Below are 18,558 nucleotides of genomic sequence, written 5' to 3'. Positions count from 1 at the left end.
TTTCTTCTGATCAGCATGAATACTGATATGGATATTGGTGACCAGTTTTTGCGCATGTATTGTTGCTTTTATTTATGAAAGTACCTATAGTTAATATCTTTAAAAAACTAAATAATATAGACGTATATTGGATAGTAAGTATTTTTTTTTTTTATTAGATTAGGCCCCGCATAAGTTTTGGAAATCATTCTCCAATTTTTGAATATCTGATATGAATCTGTATCTTTATCATTCTATTAGTTCCAAATTGGCCTAGTCTGCTGTTATAATATCCCATGGTTGATGTCATAAGTGGACCTTCTTGTCTTATTGCATTTTAAAAGCTCTGCAATTACCATATATTTCTGTGCAGATAAAGGAAACCTTGTCTTGCAGGATTATTAATTTATTACAGCTTGCTGATCACTATACGAATCACGGATCTTTCTGCTCATATTTGGATGCAAATGTTGCATGTAGGCCCTGAGCTGCTCAAAGCTCATCTTTGTTCTCTTCTATGTGACTTGGGGAATCTCTGTGAGTGGTGTCTGTGTAAAGCAATACATGTCCTTTCGTCTGGAGAGACACCCAGCGATGCACTGCAGGGGAGGGAAGCACGTCCCAGATTGGCGAGGTGGGGGGCGGGGGGGATTTTAATTTTATTTTTCTGAGCGACTGATTCTGACCTTGATAGCATTGGCAAAGCGGAGCTCGGGCAGGGAAAAAAGAGGGTAATCAGCTCGGCGTGGACAAAGCGGAGGTGACAGCGCTGCCTGCCCTGCACAGCACATCCACTACGGGGGCATTCAGCATTCAGACAGGCAAACACAGCACGACTGAGCACCACCCAACAGCGCACACACACAGTGAGCGTTACTTCCACCTGAGCAGCTGGCACTGTCCACAAATCAGGATTTCACAATGATTATCTACATATATAGGACAGGTGCCACTCTACAGAAGCGTGCAATGCCACACGTCAGGATATGTTTATGCATGGAAATATATATTCTAATATGTGTGTGAGATATATATATATATATATATATATATATATATATATATTTATATAGCGCTGACATCTTCCGCAGCACTGTACGGACTTGTCACTGTCTGTCCCTCAGAGGGGATCACAATCTAATCCCTACCATAGTCATATGTTTATGTATCTATCGTACATCGTATTGCCTTGGGACAATTTAGGGGGAAGCCAATTAACTTATCTGTATGTTTTTGGGATGTGGGAGGTAACTGGAATGCCCGGAGGAAACCCACGCAGACACGGGGAGAACATGCAAACGCCGTGCAGATAGTACACTGGCTGGGATTCAAACCAGGGACCCAGTGCTGCAAGGCGAGAGAGCTAACCGCATTTCCACCATGCTGCCCAACCTATCTGTAGAATTGTTACATGGACATATAAATATTATTGTATTTGGAGTCACTTTTTAACAGTATTTTGAACTTTGTAGTCTGAGAAGCAGGTGATCGTCACTGATTCAGTCGCCACTGATCATATATGATGTCACCAGGATTGCATTGAACACAAGGCCGGATTTACCATAAGGCACTGTAGGTTCGTGCCTATAGGCGCCTGATGATGGAAAGGTGGCTCACTTCTCTCTCTAAGTGCCTCGCTCCCTATGCAGAGCCCCGAATGGAGTGTAAATTAGAGGCTACTCACCCCGGGCTCGACATTCCGCTAACAAGATATTCCTTCAGTTGAGGGCACCTCTAGCTACCTAATACTTGGGGGCACCTCTAGCTACTTAATACTGAGTGTACCTCTGGCTACCCAATACTAAGTGGCACCTGTGGCTACCTACACCGGGCAGAGTAAGTTAGGGAGTGACATCTCGGCCAGCCAGCACACTTGCAGTGCGGTGGGGGTTTGTAGGTTCATGGAGGGCAAAGTCTAGGTTGCCAGAACATCTGTGCCTCCTGTGATGTAAATCTGAGCCTGAATGAGGAGCAGTCATAGGTTGAAAAAAGAGGAGGAGCAGCTATCCATAGTGTAAAACAGTATTTATTTCAAAATGTGCGCAAAGACAAATTGCACTTACTAGATAAAAAAAGTAGTGAGCCTGTAGTGATGGGCAATGCCCAATCCTGGTGCCCTCAGGGATGCCTCCTACTGGACTGCCGTGGCCTGCGGAAGTCTGTACCCAGATAGATAAGGGCTGGGTGGCTGTCCCTTCTGGTATCCGAGTGCTGGCAGCGTCACAACGCGTTTCCGCGAATCCTCACCTTCATCAGGTCTGAAATCAATACTATTTTACACTATGGAGCGCTCCTCCTCCTTTTTTCTGTTTTGTTACAAGCATGCCTTGCAGCTGGGCATAAAAGGAGCGGGTAGCAGTCTGAAACCATCTACCTCTTGCATCATCACCTCTGGTCCCTAGAAGCACAAGATTTCCCTTCTCCGAGTAGTCATAAGAGTAAAGGTACAGGAAGACATGTGAGTGCAGCAAATAAAGAATGGACAGTTACTTTTTGTGCATCCCCCTCTGCCAGGAACTGGAGGTGAGAGACATATGGAGGCTGCCATATTTATTTCCTTTTAAATAATACCAGTTGCCTGGCAGTCCTGATGACCTTTCTGCTCAGTAATGTGTGAATTACACATCTGAAACAAGCATACAGCTATTCTTGTCAGATGCTTCTGATCTACATGCTTGTTCAGGCCAAAAGTATTAGAGGCCATGTATCAGCAGGACAGCCAGGCAATGTGCATTGTTTAAAAGGAAATAAATATGTCAGCCTCCATATGCCTTTTTCCTCAGGTTTCCTTTAAGGGCACATCTGCTGGGATAATTACTGTATATCTGAGGGTATTCACTAGGAAGGATTTGTCTGGAAACTGCCTTCACACACTGGACTGATGCATATTCTCCCTTACAAACAGAAATAATCACTGTGTATGGTTTGCTAGCTTCGCAGTCTCCTCCTTGTGTTTCCTGTATCTTCATGTTCTAGCAGATGTTGTTAAAATGCCCACATGTGTGACTACTGCTGGTGGCTGCATGTATGGATTACTTTGCCTCTGTGTTTCTCGCCACATGAGAATCTCCCTGCAGGGACTTCCTCTATTAGTCTAATTACTGGCAGGATTATCACACACTGTGTGATGAGAGGGTCCCTAATCCTGTTAGGGAACTAATGCGGCAGGTTAGCCTTCATTGATTTGGTCTACAGTCAAGGTCAGAGGTTACATCTCTAGGGGCAACCACTTACATGCTGATCCAACCTCATCATAGCTGCTTAATCCAGCTAAAATGCAACACAGGTAGAAACCTGACATTCACACCATAACAGCTAACTAATACCCCTGCATGTTCTGTGCCAGTTCTATGTTTTGGCAGCACTGACGGTACCCGGGCAAGTCTCTTGTGCAATAAAACCAAAGATCTGGTGTTGTCCAGTTTTTCCGTGAACTACCAAAACTTACACATGTATATCGAGAAATGTGATCGCTAATGCGTATCCAATTTTATGGGCATTATTGGTTGGCCTCTTTCTAATTATTGTTTATTAAGTGATTAGTTCTATGACTTAATGGATAGTGTACTGGTTAAGAGCTCTGCCTCTGACACAGGAGACCAGGGTTCGAATCATGGCTCTTCCTGTTCAGTAAGCTAGTAACTATTCAGTGAGAAGACCTAGGACAAGACCCTCTAACACTGCTATAGAGCGCGTCCTTGTGGCTGCCGTTCTGGAGCTTTGAGTCCACCAGGAGAAAAGCGGGATATAAATGTTTCATGTGAGTCTTTTTGCCTTTTATACAACGTCAAAAGCAATGCAAGAAAGTTGGGAAATCTCTGTTAGTGATTATATACAGTCTTCATCTCAGTTTTAATTCTGTTCATTTAATATATTTTGGATAAGAAATTTAGAAATAAGTAAAATTGACTTCCTTTTTACTAACTAAAGTAGAATCCTAACCAGATTAGCTAAATACATTGCAAGTATTTTATGAAGAGGTGTTTACACAGGCAACACTCATTTGCTTTACAGATGACCAGGTGATACACTGTAGCTGTCTTCCTAGCAGGAAGTGGTTAGTTGGTATAATTAATAGATACAGAAAAATATGGTATCCCTATAAACAAGTGCCCTCTCCTTCCATGTGTAATGAGTGGGACAATTCTGTATACCTGGACTAAACACTGACATATCAAAAATCTGGCTTTCTGGTTTTGGTATGGCTACTGGGTAAATTCATAACCACCAGCATAAGCAAATAGACAAGAATTCTGAGCAGTCCTCCACTGTACACTGTTGCCATGGTTTCCAGCAAGCGTGGCTTGAGGACCGGTTCACACTGCTGGCGGCTCACTTCACTGATGCAAAACGCTTTTCTGATGCGGAACAGAAGAGTGTTTAGCATAATTTCCCATCAGTTCTTCGTCATGTCATGTTTTGAGCCTCTAGTGGGATACAGAACTGCAAACGCAGCCAACGCTGAAAACTACATGTAGAGTCTCGGTTGACTGCAGCGCTTGCACAATTGACAGTAAATGTATTGAGATTGAAACTTACATTCATCTCAGTGCGGTACACTGGATCCCCATGGTAAAGGACGAGGACGGACACCGCAAGCCATCAGTATGAACTGGCCCTAAATGTTGGGAACTTGTAGCAGCTGTAGACTTACATTAATAGGTAACTATTAGTGAACTTAGCTTATAGAATAGCTGCTATAGAGCATTTGAATCAGATCTGTGCAAATGGCTAATCTGATTCAGAAAGATGATGGGTATTCCTCTACAACCTGTGCTGAACAGACCCATCTGCACTGTGACACAGGGACATTGATAGAACCAGTGTGCACTTGTTTCAAGACCCGTTTCCACTAGAAGTGTTACCATGCAGTTTCTTTTCTTCTATCTTACTCTGTACAGAGATCAAACATTGCATAGGAGGCAACATCTAATTTTCCCACTAGATATGTTAAGCTAAGTACACACATATGCTGATTTTTGCCCGTCGGGGATCGGGAAACGATCCCTCGGGTGACAGTTCGTGGGAACAATGGTGTACAGACATAAACCTAGCCAACCCAAGTCTTGTGGCTAGTGATGTGTTCTGTTGCTTTGGAGGGAGGTGAAGGGGTGACAATCCATTGACCTCCCTCCAGTGGTTCGGAGGGAGGTGAATATGGATCCAGTTGTTTGGAAGGGGGGTCCTGGTGCAAAAAAAGCATTGTGATCGGTCATGCTTTGGCATAAGGGGTCATTAAGCCACCGTGACGGATCTTTAGTGACCCTCAATGCCCGAGCAGGATTGATCGATGGATCGGCAGCCGCTGAACTCACAGATCGGTCGTTATCAGCTGTTTTGGCCGAAGGTTATCGCACGCGTGTACGTACCTTTACTGTGGATGCAGTGTGATATCATGGCATGCTGTGAGTGCAATCTGCATTACATTTTAGGTAAATGCAGTTGCTGTGCATTAAGGTATTATTGTTTGATGCTTTCCTCCTGGTGGTAAAATATAATACATCTTTAATAATATTCCAAATTGATACCTCCTAACTTAGGGGAAAAAAGTGCCCCAAAGCGGTACTCACCTCAATAGAGGCTTTGGCAAAGAAATGAACAGCGCTACTTAAAAACAGATAAGTGCCTACCTGCAAGAGCGTGCAAGCCCCACTTGTGGGATATAATACACACCGAGCATACACATAACCTGTCTACCACTGGAGGATGTTGGTTTCCTGTAACAGCTTGCATGCAACTTGTTAAGTACTCGTCCCTCCCACTGCGAAGAAGTCATCCTCATATGGGAGGGGACCAAACACTAACTAAATCCTAACCTATGAATATGCATAGCCTGGGTGCGCTACCAAGTAAAATTGAAAATTGCGCAAAAGGTGGATCAGCGCATCACCAGGCCGCTTCCGAATGGCCTACAATCAGAGGTGCGCTGAGTGTATGCTAGGTGTGTATTTTATCCCACAAGTGGGGCTTGCACTCTCTTGCAGGTAGGCACTTATCTGTTTTTAAGTAGCGCTGTTCATTTCTTTGCCATGTACTAATTTTATTCATTTTTGGTCAGCTGCTCCCCCTTAGCAGCCTTGCTTTTGGTGTATATGCAGAGCTTCTGTTTGGGTTCAAGGTGCGTCTGCAGTTTCTGGGGGGGCTCAGCGCACCTCTGATTGGAGGCCATACGGAAGCGGCCTGGTGATGCGCTGATCCACCTTTTGCGCAATTTTCAATAGAGGCTTTAACTGACCTCCTGCATCGGCCGGTTCCAGCGCTGCGTCCTCTGAAAGACCACCTGCGCCGTAGCATGGGCTCGATCAGGCTTGGCTTTTTCCCACCAAAGCCTGAGCAGGTTTGTACTACGGCACAGGAGCAATGCAGCTTTGTGCCTGCGAGCTTCTGGGGTCTCAACACTGGAACAGCCTGGCAAAGGAGTATGGGGAAGCCTCAGGAGGATCCAGAGGCTTTTCTCTCCTGAGGTAAGTATAGAACTTTTTCATGTGTGAACCTCACAGGGTTTCAGTAGAAAAATACATATAATTATATAGATCTGTACATCAGTCCTCCTGAAAGAGGGACACATGAAGACAGAGGGGTCTGGTTCCCAGAGAGGGACTGTCCTCCGAAAAAAAGGGACGTTGGGAGTTATGTAACTTAATTAAGTGAACTAAAAAAAGTTTTTCTTTAAGTGTAAAACAAAATTCCATTTGTAGGAAGCTTGATACTGTGGATGGTTACTGGCAGTTTTTATCCTGACCGTAAGTCTCCTTCAGTGAAGCCGCCTTTCCCACTCTTTGTACTGTGAAGCACGGCTCATGTCTGCCTGTGTGACGGAGACTTGACAGTCTTGGATTGTACTTGGTGACAGCAGTGTGTGCTTTGTCTGGTGCCCTGCAGGGAGAGCAGTCTCCGTGTCACTCGGTATGCACAGAGATGCTCATTCTCCCCTGAAATGGGAATTGCAGTCAGATGAAGGGAAGATGTTAGTTTCCTTATTGAATATTGGATGCCCTTTGACCCCTGGATAAGGGCAGGCGCTTCAGACGTTGTGCTGCATTTATATATTGGCTTCAGGTTATTGGGTATTGATGTAGATCAGAGGTAGTTACAGACAGCTGATCTATAGAGGGTCAGGAAGCGGGGCTGTAAGAGGAAGAAATTAGAGGATTTCTGTCCACCCATAGGGTGTTCTTATAGTGTGTGCCGTTGCTAATCCCCTCTGTGCTGGAAGCGACTGGAATTGATTGGAAATGTATGCAGATATGAGTTAAAGTCCTGCTGTGCACCTTGCCTATTAATGTCTCGGGAAAAACTGATGAATAAAATATCATTGTTGGGGGCTTCATTAGCTACCTTTTGTTATTTTCCTTGACAAAATTGAACATACCACTAACTTGGATCTATGAATAAATTACAAGGATAGGAGCAATCTATAATAAAGCTACCGTACTCATTGTTGACATGTTTGCACAGGATTTTCATTACTAAACAATGTGTACTGCAGTCTGGAAAACTACAATCCTATAACTGCAACAGCGAAGCTCATCTTATATATCTGGGCAAATTCCTGCTGTTCCCGGTCTGGATTCACCACATTTCCCTCAGTGTATGGGAGACAATTATAGGATGGCAGATGTGTGCCAAGTTTGCACCTTGGGAAGAATAAGAACAAGGCTTATAAAGGGTTGTATACAGATCAAAGTTACTATACCATTCTTAAAGTGAACCCGAGGTGAGAGTTATATGGAGGCTGCCATATTTATTGCCTTTAAAGGGATACTGTAGGGGGGTCGGGGGAAAATGAGCTGAACTTACCCAGGGCTTCTAATGGTCCCCCACAGACATCCTGTGTTGGCGCAGCCACTCACCGATGCTCCGGCCCCGCCTCCGGTTCACTTCTGGAATTTCAGACTTTAAAGTCTGAAAACCACTGTGCCTGCACGCCCGTGTCCTCGCTCCCGCTGATGTCACTAGGAGTGTACTACGCAGACACAGACCATACTGGGCCTGTGCTGTGCGCTCTTGATGACATCAGCGGGATCGAGGACACGGCAACGCAGGCGCAGTGGTTTTCAGACTTTAAAGTCTGAAATTCCAGAAGTGAACTGGAGGCGGGGCCGGAGCATCGGTGAGTGGCTGCGCCAACACAGGATGTCTGCGGGGGACCGTTAGAAGCCCCGGGTAAGTTCAACTTATTTTCCCCTGACCCCCCTACAGTATCCCGTTAAAGCAATATCAGTTGCCTGGCTGTCCTGCTGATCCTCTGCCTCTAATACTTGTAGCCATAGACCCTGAACAAGCATGCAGCAGATCAGGTGTTTCTGACATTATTGTCAGATCTGACAAGATTAGCTGCATGCTTGTTTCTGGCATACTTCAGACACTACCACAGCCAAAGAGATCAGCAAGGCTGCCAGGCAACTGGTATTGTTTAAAAAGAAACAAAATATGTCAGCCTCCATACCACTCTCACCTCGGGTTCACTTTAAAGAGGAACTTTGGAGAAAAGGGGAGAAAATATATCAAGAAATTGCAAAGTGGGAAGTTTAAAAATAAAAGAGACCAAGAAATAATTGATATTTGCCAGGTAATTTGTTCATATTACTTGAACCACAACGTTTTCCCTGGTACTTACCTTCGGTTAGTGTATGTTGATCCGCAATGAGCCTGCACGTAATCATCTTTACTACTGGCAGACATGAAAAAAAAAAACAGACCGCACCAACTGCCATTATCTGTAACCAGACACCCCCTAACAATGCAATAGGCTTAAAGGTTGCTTATTTTATAGATATGCATGCGCACAGAGGGAGATACTGGTTGCTTGGCAGTTGGAAACAGCCGTTATTTCCCACAATGCAACAAGGCTCCCACAGTGGGATGTCAGGACCTAGGTCCTGACATCACACTGTGGGAGGGGCATCAGGAGTAAGTATTCGTTTCAGAGAGTGGTTACTAGATGTCAAGAAGACAGATTTTGAGGGAAAGAGGGCTTTTTAAGTCAGCATTGACCAACTACAGTAATAAATTATTAGGTTTTCTTCAAGCCTAATGCCAAGCCAAAATTTGTGATACATCTAAAATGGTAAAGAATCTCTGGCAGATTTGTATTCTTGTCTGGGCCCACTTTGGGAACATTCACTTCCTGTAGTTCTCACAGTTGTTGACACACTGACAGTGGTCCTAACCAGCTTCATATAAAAATAAAAAATAAATATTTTTGGGTAGGAAATGGACCTTTTCTCTTTTTCAGTATTTGACCTGTTTTGGTCAGAAGACTTGTCTTGTGGTCATCGACTGACATAATTGTCAGTTATGCTGGCAGTTTTAACAATGTGCATTCCTTGACAGGCAAATGCAGCTTGTTACGCTGGGAATACACGGCTCGATTTAGAGCCATTTAGACGGCTCGATTGATAATTTCCGACACGTCCGATCTCCCGCCCGATTGTTTCCGCGCTCGATTCTTCCGATCTCCCGCCCGATTGTTTCACCGCTCAATTCTGAACGGGAGACAATGGAAAAAGATAAGAAAAACGAGCAAAAGATAAAAGAATCACCCGCAGAATGGATCGCGAAAAACAATCGAATCGAGTGCGAAAATCGAGCCGTGTATTCCCAGCATTAAAGGTACAGTAAGGAATATAGAGTTGTTTGAGTCTCCTTTTTTCATTGGCTGATATTTCCTCAGTAATTGAAGTAATGGGCTTTGCTCCCATTTTTATTTTTTTTTAAAGTATCCATTCGGTACGTTTTCTGCAGCAAAGCATTGTACAGATCTAAAAAAGCTTGTGCTTCCACTTGCTATTTTAATGGATCTGCTTGCTTCATTGCAGTAAACGTAATGTAAAGTCCCCACTGGTTGCGTTTCCTATAGAGATCTATGGTGTAAACTCATCCGCCTCAGATGACACAATAAAGTGGACCGGGTGCTGAACTGGTCTGCTCCACTCTGAGCCGAATGAGATACAGCTGAATGGACCATGCAAGCCTAACAGGTGACACATTCTCTTGGTTGAGAAAGGCACTTGGGGAAATCAATGGATGGTGCTGCCACAATGATCACATGTCCCAGTTATGATCTGATCAGTGTTTGTTTTATCAATTGGAAGGTTGGTGGTGCAATATTCTGTGCCGGACAGATTGCATTGAAGCCATGCACCATGCAGCTGGTCCCTGGAGGAATCGTAGCAGAGAGCCGTCTCTCCTTACGTCACGTTGAAAGAGTCTTGGATGCCATGGGGCCTGACGCTTCTTTGACTCATGTGTTGGTTGCGCAGTGCTATGTGACACGAAGTTCCTATATACGGAATGTCATGGAGGCATGGAAAGAATGGTTTAAACACCAGGTAAGACAATCATAGTTGTGTTATTGTTATTTGTTTGATCTTCACTCCTATAAATCTTTCAGTTCTATGTATTATCCAAGGTTGTACCTTACATATACCAATTTCCAGCAACAAAATGTTTTGCCTGACAACTTGTGCAAATAACAGCGTTTTACTCTTTTTTTTTTTTTCTCTCTCTTCTTTTTTCCTCTTACATTAATTAAATCCAGCAAGTTTCACAGAGACCGGATAACTGGGTGTACAGGGTTCTAATTAATCTTAGAGCTATTAGATATTGCAGGCGTCTAAAAAGGAAGGCCTATTAGACATGCTAATTTAGATCTTGCCTTAAACATCACGTTGTGGTATAGCATTGTGAGGACATGTTGTAAAGCTACTGTTTGATGTTCACACCTAGTTTCCATAACTGCACCTTGGACTGCAGAATCATTTTTCTTTTGTCCATGGGAGTTTTCCCTTTGCACTTTTAGCTAAAAAGGATTGCACAGTGCACAGGTGTCAAACACAAGGCTCTTGGGTCAAACGCGACCCTCCTTACCATTTCATGCGGCCTTCCAGAGCTTCAAATGTGTGTCACTGTAAGCAGAAAAGAATGGCAGTACACTGCCTTCCCATCCAGAAGATGACAGTGCCTCTGGGTAAAACATTGTCAGTTTGAGCCTGGGTGCAGCAACAACCCACAGGACCCCCTGCATAATTAGCATGGATCCCCCTCCTTGGATCCAACTCCCCCGTGTGGCTGGTAAAACACACACACACCTTTCCCCCACTACCTTCTCCCCGCATAGCAGAGAAGTGGAGCAAGGTTATATTTATCTGCACCAGTGCTGCATCTTGCCACTTCTGTCCTTCCCAGCAGCTGCACGTTCTATACTTCGACACCTCCAGTTTCCAATCATGTGACATGCATTCGGAGCCAGAGGTGTGCAGGATAAAGCATGTGGCTATCAGGAAGAGCAGAGGAGGGCCAACACAGCACTGGAGCAGGTGAATATTAAACTACTCCACTGCACCACTCTGCAAAAGGGAGGAGCGAGAAGGAGGGGTTTGATGCTGTATCTACAAAACACAGGCTGCTCATAGAATAATACAACACCCCCCATGATCCCTAGGAGTGACTGGTAGCTGCAAGATGGCCTTAGTTGGATGGTCATTTGTAGTTCTGCTACCCATCCCATGACCAATACATGTGCACCATTTGCCCCACACTTGTTTACCTTAACTTAATCACTTAACTTACTCATCCATATCCCTAACCTCCACCCTTAATGAAATCACCCTGTCAAATCTGTCTCCTTGATGTCTAAAGGCAGCCATACACTGGTCAAATGCCACCTGATCAACCAACAGATAGATCCCTCTCTAATCTGATCAGAGAGGGTTCTGTTGGCCGCCCATACACTGCACACAGATTTTGAATCGATTTCTGCATGCAATCGATTCACAATCTGTGGAGTTGCTGCTGCCCGCCGCTCCCAGCAATACAATACCTCTCTGCCGTCGTGAGTCCCCGCTGTTCCTTCTGTCTGCGCTGGACAGCTTCTCTTTACTTCCTGTCACATCATGTGACCAGTGGAAGTTCAAACAGTAGAGGGCGCTCTACTGTTTGAATTTCCCCTGACAGGACGGGACAGGAAGTGAAGAGAAGATGGCCAGCCGTAGAAGGGACAGCAAGGCAGCAAGGATTCGCGCCAGTGGAAAGGTAATGTATTGCTGGGTCAGTCGTCGGCCAATCGAAAACCGAAATCGAGCGAAATTTTCCGCCGGGACAGATCGACGGGATCGATCGATAAATTTCGGATGGAAATCGGTCGTTCATTCAGCGTTTGCATTATCGATTTAACAGCAGATTCGATCACAGTGACCAAATCTGCTGTATATCGACAGGAATTTGACGCAGTATATGGGCACCTTAACTGTAACTACTCTGAAATGAATACTTATTCCTGTTGCCTAATCCTAACCAATAAAACTAGCCTCCCCTAACTAAATTCTGGATGCAGGAGGGACATTGCACACAATTTAGATGCTGGACCAGCGTGCAAGTCAACAAAAAAAACATAAGGTCTGTACACTCAATAAAGAAATGGAGGTATTTATCACATGATATACCAGATGTCAGTTCACACGCCAATGACCGTTTTGGGGCTACAGCTAGTTACCTTTTGTCAAGGTATACAAGAGAACGGTAACCATTCTGTTGTATACCTTGACAAAGGGGAACCACCATGGCCCCAAAGGTGTTGTTGGTTTGTGCATGGATCTCTGGTATATCATGTGAATAAATATCACCATTTCTTTATTGAGTGTGCGGACCTTATGGATTTTTCGTCCCCCAACTCTAAGGAAACCTCAGATGTGATCCTCATAGTTTTGATGCATCTAATCAATCGACCCTGTACTGATAATTATCACAAGCAAAGCCCTCCCACCTAGTTCACCACCACACTACAGATACCAGCTCAGTAGTTGAGTCCTGACTCCTAGTCAATCACCATGCTACTGATAATGGCCCTGTTTAAGCACTGGCACCCAGTTCATAACTTTCAACCCTTGTAGACACCTTTGGCAATGACTTGTCTTGGGAAATAGTGGTTTTACAGAATATCTGATGACTAAGTTGGTGGAGATCTATCAGCTGGTGGTGTTAAAAATGACCGTAGACAAGGCATACTTGTCTGATGCATATAAGAAGACTGGGTTACTATTATATCTTGTGTTATTTGCTCATTACAGTTTTCTTGTTTTACTTCCAGCACGCTGCCCCTGTACTGACAGTGGTCGTAGTTCCCAGGCTTCCACGTGGAGCTGCAGTGGAATGGCACGTTTTTGCTGCATTAAGCGATCCTGCTGATCAAAGACATTTCTCAGAATCCATACGGAGGTCTGGCTATGAGGCCGTGCTCAGTGGCTCCATATCAAGCTGCCAGAGGTGTGCCTCCTTTGTACTCTCTGTCTCGGCTTCTTCACCTCAGGAAGTTCACATTGACATGTCCCATGCCAGCTGTCTTATGAGAGAATTGCTTCACAAAGCCTCCCCTGAACTCTCCCCACACAATCTAATTCCTGTGAGCTGCAGGACTTTCCATAGGAGCAACAGTGCAGAATTACAGACTCTCCAAGCAGGTAAGTTGCTGTCACCTACAAACACCTTTGGGGATAGTCAAGCAAATTCAGATGATTCTCTTACTATCTTATGATCAATTTTTCACTTGATCAAAGCATCAACCAGCGTTTAAGGGGAATTGCACACAAAATCTAAATATGTGTATTGTTAAAGAGAACCTGAAGTGAGAGGAATATGGAGGCTACCATCTTTATTCCCTTATAAACAATGCTGAAATATACTGGGAATTGTTCTGCATTATATGGGCAGGTAAGGCTTGGTTCACATTGAGCAGCACGCCGCTCCGTGAAGCAGAGTGGAAGGATCGCGCAGGTCGGGAACGTCCGCTCTGACGAGCGGGACGCAAGGAGCGGAATGTAGCAATGTGAACTTTCCCATCGGGAAAGCATTGCTTCTGCTGCTGCGTTCCGCTCATAGGAGCGGAACGTAAGCTAATGTGAACCGAGCCTAACAGATCTCTCTCTGATCAGATTTGATCACAGAGAGAACTGTCTCATGGTCAATCTAACAATGTATGGCCACCTTTACTGCTAGGATAAGCAGTAAAGAGCTCAAGAGCAAAACCTGAGTGAGAGAGATCTGTTGTCAGATGACTCGCAGCCCCCCCCCCCCCCCGCCCTAGTGTTTGGCTAACTCACGGGGGCCTGGTCCTGCATGTAATTAATGCACAGTGGCATGGTATACATTACCCGTCAGCCGGACAGGTCATCTTCACTCCAGCTCATGCAGCTACTCTGAGGCCCACGATGCAGAGCCTGAAGCCACAAGGTGAACATTGCGTTGCGTGGTTATGATCTGGAGTAAAGAGGACCTGTCCTGCCCCTGAGAGCAGGTAATGTATAACGCTCTGCTGCCACTCTGCCCAGACCTAACATGTGAACAAACAAAAAGGCCTTTGTGCTATCGGCCCTCCTCCCTCAACATAGCAACAAGACATGTTGCTAGCCTGTGGAGGTATCTGTACAGAACTTGGTCCCTGAATGTTGCATTCAGGGACCAAGTTCAGGGAACATTCCTGAACATTAGTCTGCCCCCATATCTTTATCATTTGAGACTATGAGCTTCATCAAAACCTTGGAGATCAGTGGACTATGGAAACAGGAAATTTGGGTACACGCTAGTGGAGCAAGTTTAGGTGCCGCCATAGGCGTGCATATGAATATCGGCATTGAGGGGAAATGTGGGCGCCCATGGTGTTCGATAAATATCTGTGCTGGGGCCGCCAACAATGTAAAATAAGCGATCCAATAAAGCACCCACTATTTGTAGCTGTATTTTACATTTCCCCTCGATGCTGGTATTCATATAGACATTTATAGAGGCGCCTGAAAAGATCATAACACTCAACTAATAAACTGTAAGCTTTAATGCACAAATGGTAAATATGATCGCATCACCTTGACAAAGACATTATGGAGTACTGAAATACTGAATACCTATGTGAATAAAATAATGTAGCTTTGGATGTAGCTGAGTGGAAGTGTGGTGATTTCTCTTAACGTCTATATTTTTCCAGCATCAGTTAGATTAGTTTGTGCTGTTCTGTGAATGTTCGTATGACTCTTCTACGAGGGATTGGCACACTTGTCTATTGCCCGCATGGTGGAACACTGTGTGGGCGTTCTATATTCTGCTGATCTCATGCTTTTGGTGCCAACATAGGCAGGAGACGACCTGTGAGGGGTGAGGTATCTGAGCTTTCAGCAGCAGCTCATATCGACTACAGGAAGAAAGCTAATTAGTGTCTGCTAATGAGGTGCCTCACTTACCTGTCTGATGAAAGGCACAGAGATTATGAAAGGGGAAAGGGAACATTTTTCATTTATTCGGTTTACAGCTAGAAGGCGGATCATTTCATGTATGGAATTAGGATTGTAGTAATTGTGTCCTTATGATTACCTAGAAGGGTAAACTTTCTACTTTCGAGACTGCTAAAGCTTTTATTAAGGAAATTGTGAGACTCTGTGGGTTGCCTAATAAACTTGTCTCTGATCGAGTTTACTTTCACATGCTGGAGAAAGCTATGTAAAAGTTTGGTATTTTCCTCAGGTTATCACCATCAGTCTGATGGATAAAGAGAAAGACTAAAGGCCCACACACACTATATGATTTTTCCAATGACTGGTGATTTTATGAGCGATCGCTTCCGGGATCTCGCGATGTGGGTACAGGCGCACAATTATGCAAACGTCATGTGAGGCGTGGGGACAATGAACGTCACTGCAGATAGGAACTTTAGGATCCCCGGCGACTCCCGTCATGTGCTGTCGCCTATATCCGCCACCAGAAAGATGGATCGGTGAACGCTTGTCATCGTGGGGCGTTCCTGGGATCCATCTTTCTGCCTCGTAAGGTGAGTATTCAGCTTAAAGAGAGTCTGAAGCCAAATACATTTTCTCTTTTTATTGCCCACTTATGTTAAGCAGTAAGATCAAAGCTGATTCACCACAACAGCGCGGCAGAACGAGGTATTTATCCTCCCAAAATCCCGGGGCAAAATTCCACGACTTTCCAGGTCGTGGATTTTGCTGCCCGGGGGAGGCAGAGCTGGGTGCATTAGCTGTGCCTCCAGTCCAGTCAATCTCCGCCGATCTCCGCCTTTATCATTCCAGAGCATATCAAGGCTCAACTGGTAGAATTGAAAAGCAGCCTAAACTTCATGTTGTCCCCTCAACCATTTGGACAGAACATTTTTTTTAATTATCATTATTTTCAGAGGAAAGTAAGGCTGCGGCAGACACAGGATTTAGTCCAGGGGTGTCAAACTCAAATAGATGGGGGGCCAAAATTAAAAACTTAGACCAAGGCTCCAGGGCCAACTCAGATATGCCACACGCCGTTATATCACAGCTATATATCATGTTAATTTCGCAGGCACTGGCGGACAAAATTTAAAGTGCCGCGGGGCAAACTGAATGTTAAATGTAGTACCCACTGGCAGGCTATTACATTATCCTTGGTGACAAGGCTGACAATTGTGGTGTCGTCGGCAAACTTAATGACCTTGACCGAGTCTTCTGCGGATCTGCAGCTATCCGTATAGAGGGAGAAAGTCAATGGTGATTGGAAAGTTCCTCCGCAATATGATCCAACATGGCGGTCATTTAAAAATGAACGATCACTGCGGGTGGCCTGCGTTGTGAATCATCGTTTAATGAATTTTCGTTGAACAGTGGTACGCGATATCGTGAAAAGGATCGTTTACTGCGTAAGAATCGTCAAAAAAAAACATGTTGTGGGTGAATGGGCTTGTCCCTTGAGCTGAAAGCATCCCTCACCCAATTCCTGGATGAATATTTATAGTTCTGCTATTTGCTTGCTGATATTTTTTTATTCACGTCCCATGGCCCCCATCCTGAAATTCTGTTAAAGGACAACCTGCACACCTCACAACCGTCCCGACTACTATTGTTATCATGGCAGCGCCCTTCTTTTCACGCCAGAAGACTTGGAGTTAGGTACTCGTTCTCCCAAGTATTCCTGTCACAAGTGCGCACACTCCACTTCCCCTCCTCATCCCCCGCTCTGGTACAGCTGGGATACTTGTAATGAACGACTCCTTGATTTAATAAAGGCCAATTATTGCTGCTGTTTATCTACTCATTTGAAACATTTTGGGATTCAGCAAATTGCAATGCTCCCGGCCTTTCCAATTTCAAGAGCTGCTAATATCCCCATCAGGCCCTGAATTAATAAAGCACAACAAAAAATCCTCATTCTAAGGAGATTATCATTGCACAGCAAGTCTCCCTGGTTTCCTGGCGGTGCAGGAGTTCCATAGAAAGGGTTCTGTGATGTTGTAGAGTCTCCTGACAAAACATAATCTGTCATTTCCCTGTGTGGCAGGAGACCTCTCTTGTGCTGTGCTTCCAGTGTAGCCGTAGCCCTTTTTGCTCGTTTTAAGGCACAGCAAACGTAGCCCCTAAAGCATAGATGAGGCCACAAATACATATTCAAGTTTAACACAGATGGCTAAATAACAGCTCGTGTTTTAGCAAAGCGTTTGTTTTGCCTTAGAACAAATCAGTGACGCTATGGTACAGTTTGCTGTTAGTGTTATTCCTCTGATGTTTGCATATAGTCAGCATAAATAAAATAGCAGAACTGAAGGTTTTTGTGAATGCAGCAGTGTTGTGTTGGAATATTACGGATCTTTACAACTCTCAGGTTCCTACCACATCTCGCCGCAATGGCCATTATAGTCAATAGAACATGTTAGGGCCCTTTCACACTGTGACAGTGCGGTAATTTTACTGCACCCCACCGCAAGGCAATGAAAGACTATGGAGACTTTCATACCGACGCGGTACGGCATGATGCGACAAAAGTGACCTTTTTGCCGCGTCCCTGGGGCTTGGATAGACCGGGGTTACCGCACGGTTATGCATTGAGCTGCAGTGGTCTACGGCGGACTGGAAGTAATGTAAGTCTGTGGCGACGCAAGGATTTAAAAAAGGATGTCGGTGCGGTGCTCATGCGTGGACACGTATTTTCAACAATACGCCTCTGTGCAGTTCTGTATTTCCGGTACAGGAAGTGACCACAAGCGTCACTTCCTGTTTGGATCTTGGACTGAAGAGGATAACCACATACTAACGTGGTAATCCCTGAAGGCTTATGTTTGGAGGGCCGCACCACTAACGCCAGCCGGTAGTCTGAAGCCAGCCTTACATTTCCTGCAATGCGGTGGATGTGGACTGGCTGATGCAAAGAATCAGAATCGGAATCAATTTTATTTCGCCAAGTAAGTTTGCACCTACAAGGAATTTGTCTTGGCAGTTGCTTAACAAACACAAACAAAAACAATACAAGGACAGACAGTGTGTATGTTGCAAGTCAAGGACATTTATGCAAGTATTGTGGCAGTAAGCAATGTGAGAATTGTTCATTTACAGTTCTGTGCTGATTACTATCAAGTCCTAGCAGCTCTAACGTGGTTCAGCATTAACCCATTCGCGTTCCGTCGTTTTCACTTGAGAAATGTTCACCTCCCATTCATTAGCCTATAACTTTATCACTACTTATCACAATGAACTGATCTATATCTTGTTTTTTCCGCCACCAATTAGGCTTTCTTTGGGGGTACATTTTGCTAAGAGCCACTTTACTGTAAATGTA

General features: G+C 44.7%; 1 protein-coding gene across 1 annotated transcript in view; it reads left to right on the top strand.

The window, feature by feature from the left end:
* Nucleotides 1–18,558, top strand: part of DPH6 (diphthamine biosynthesis 6) — a 138,472-nt gene that overhangs the window by 116,458 nt on the left and 3,456 nt on the right. The window contains exons 13-14 of the mRNA XM_068251796.1: nucleotides 10,077–10,313; nucleotides 13,070–13,439. Coding sequence (XP_068107897.1) covers nucleotides 10,077–10,313; nucleotides 13,070–13,439 — 607 coding nt within the window. The remainder of the gene's footprint in view (nucleotides 1–10,076; nucleotides 10,314–13,069; nucleotides 13,440–18,558) is intronic.

The sequence above is a fragment of the Hyperolius riggenbachi genome, chromosome 9, assembly GCF_040937935.1.
Source record: "Hyperolius riggenbachi isolate aHypRig1 chromosome 9, aHypRig1.pri, whole genome shotgun sequence".
Classification (NCBI taxonomy): Eukaryota; Metazoa; Chordata; class Amphibia; order Anura; family Hyperoliidae; genus Hyperolius; species Hyperolius riggenbachi.
The sequence above is the reverse complement of the archived record's forward strand: the minus strand, read 5'-3'. Positions and strand labels throughout refer to the sequence as shown.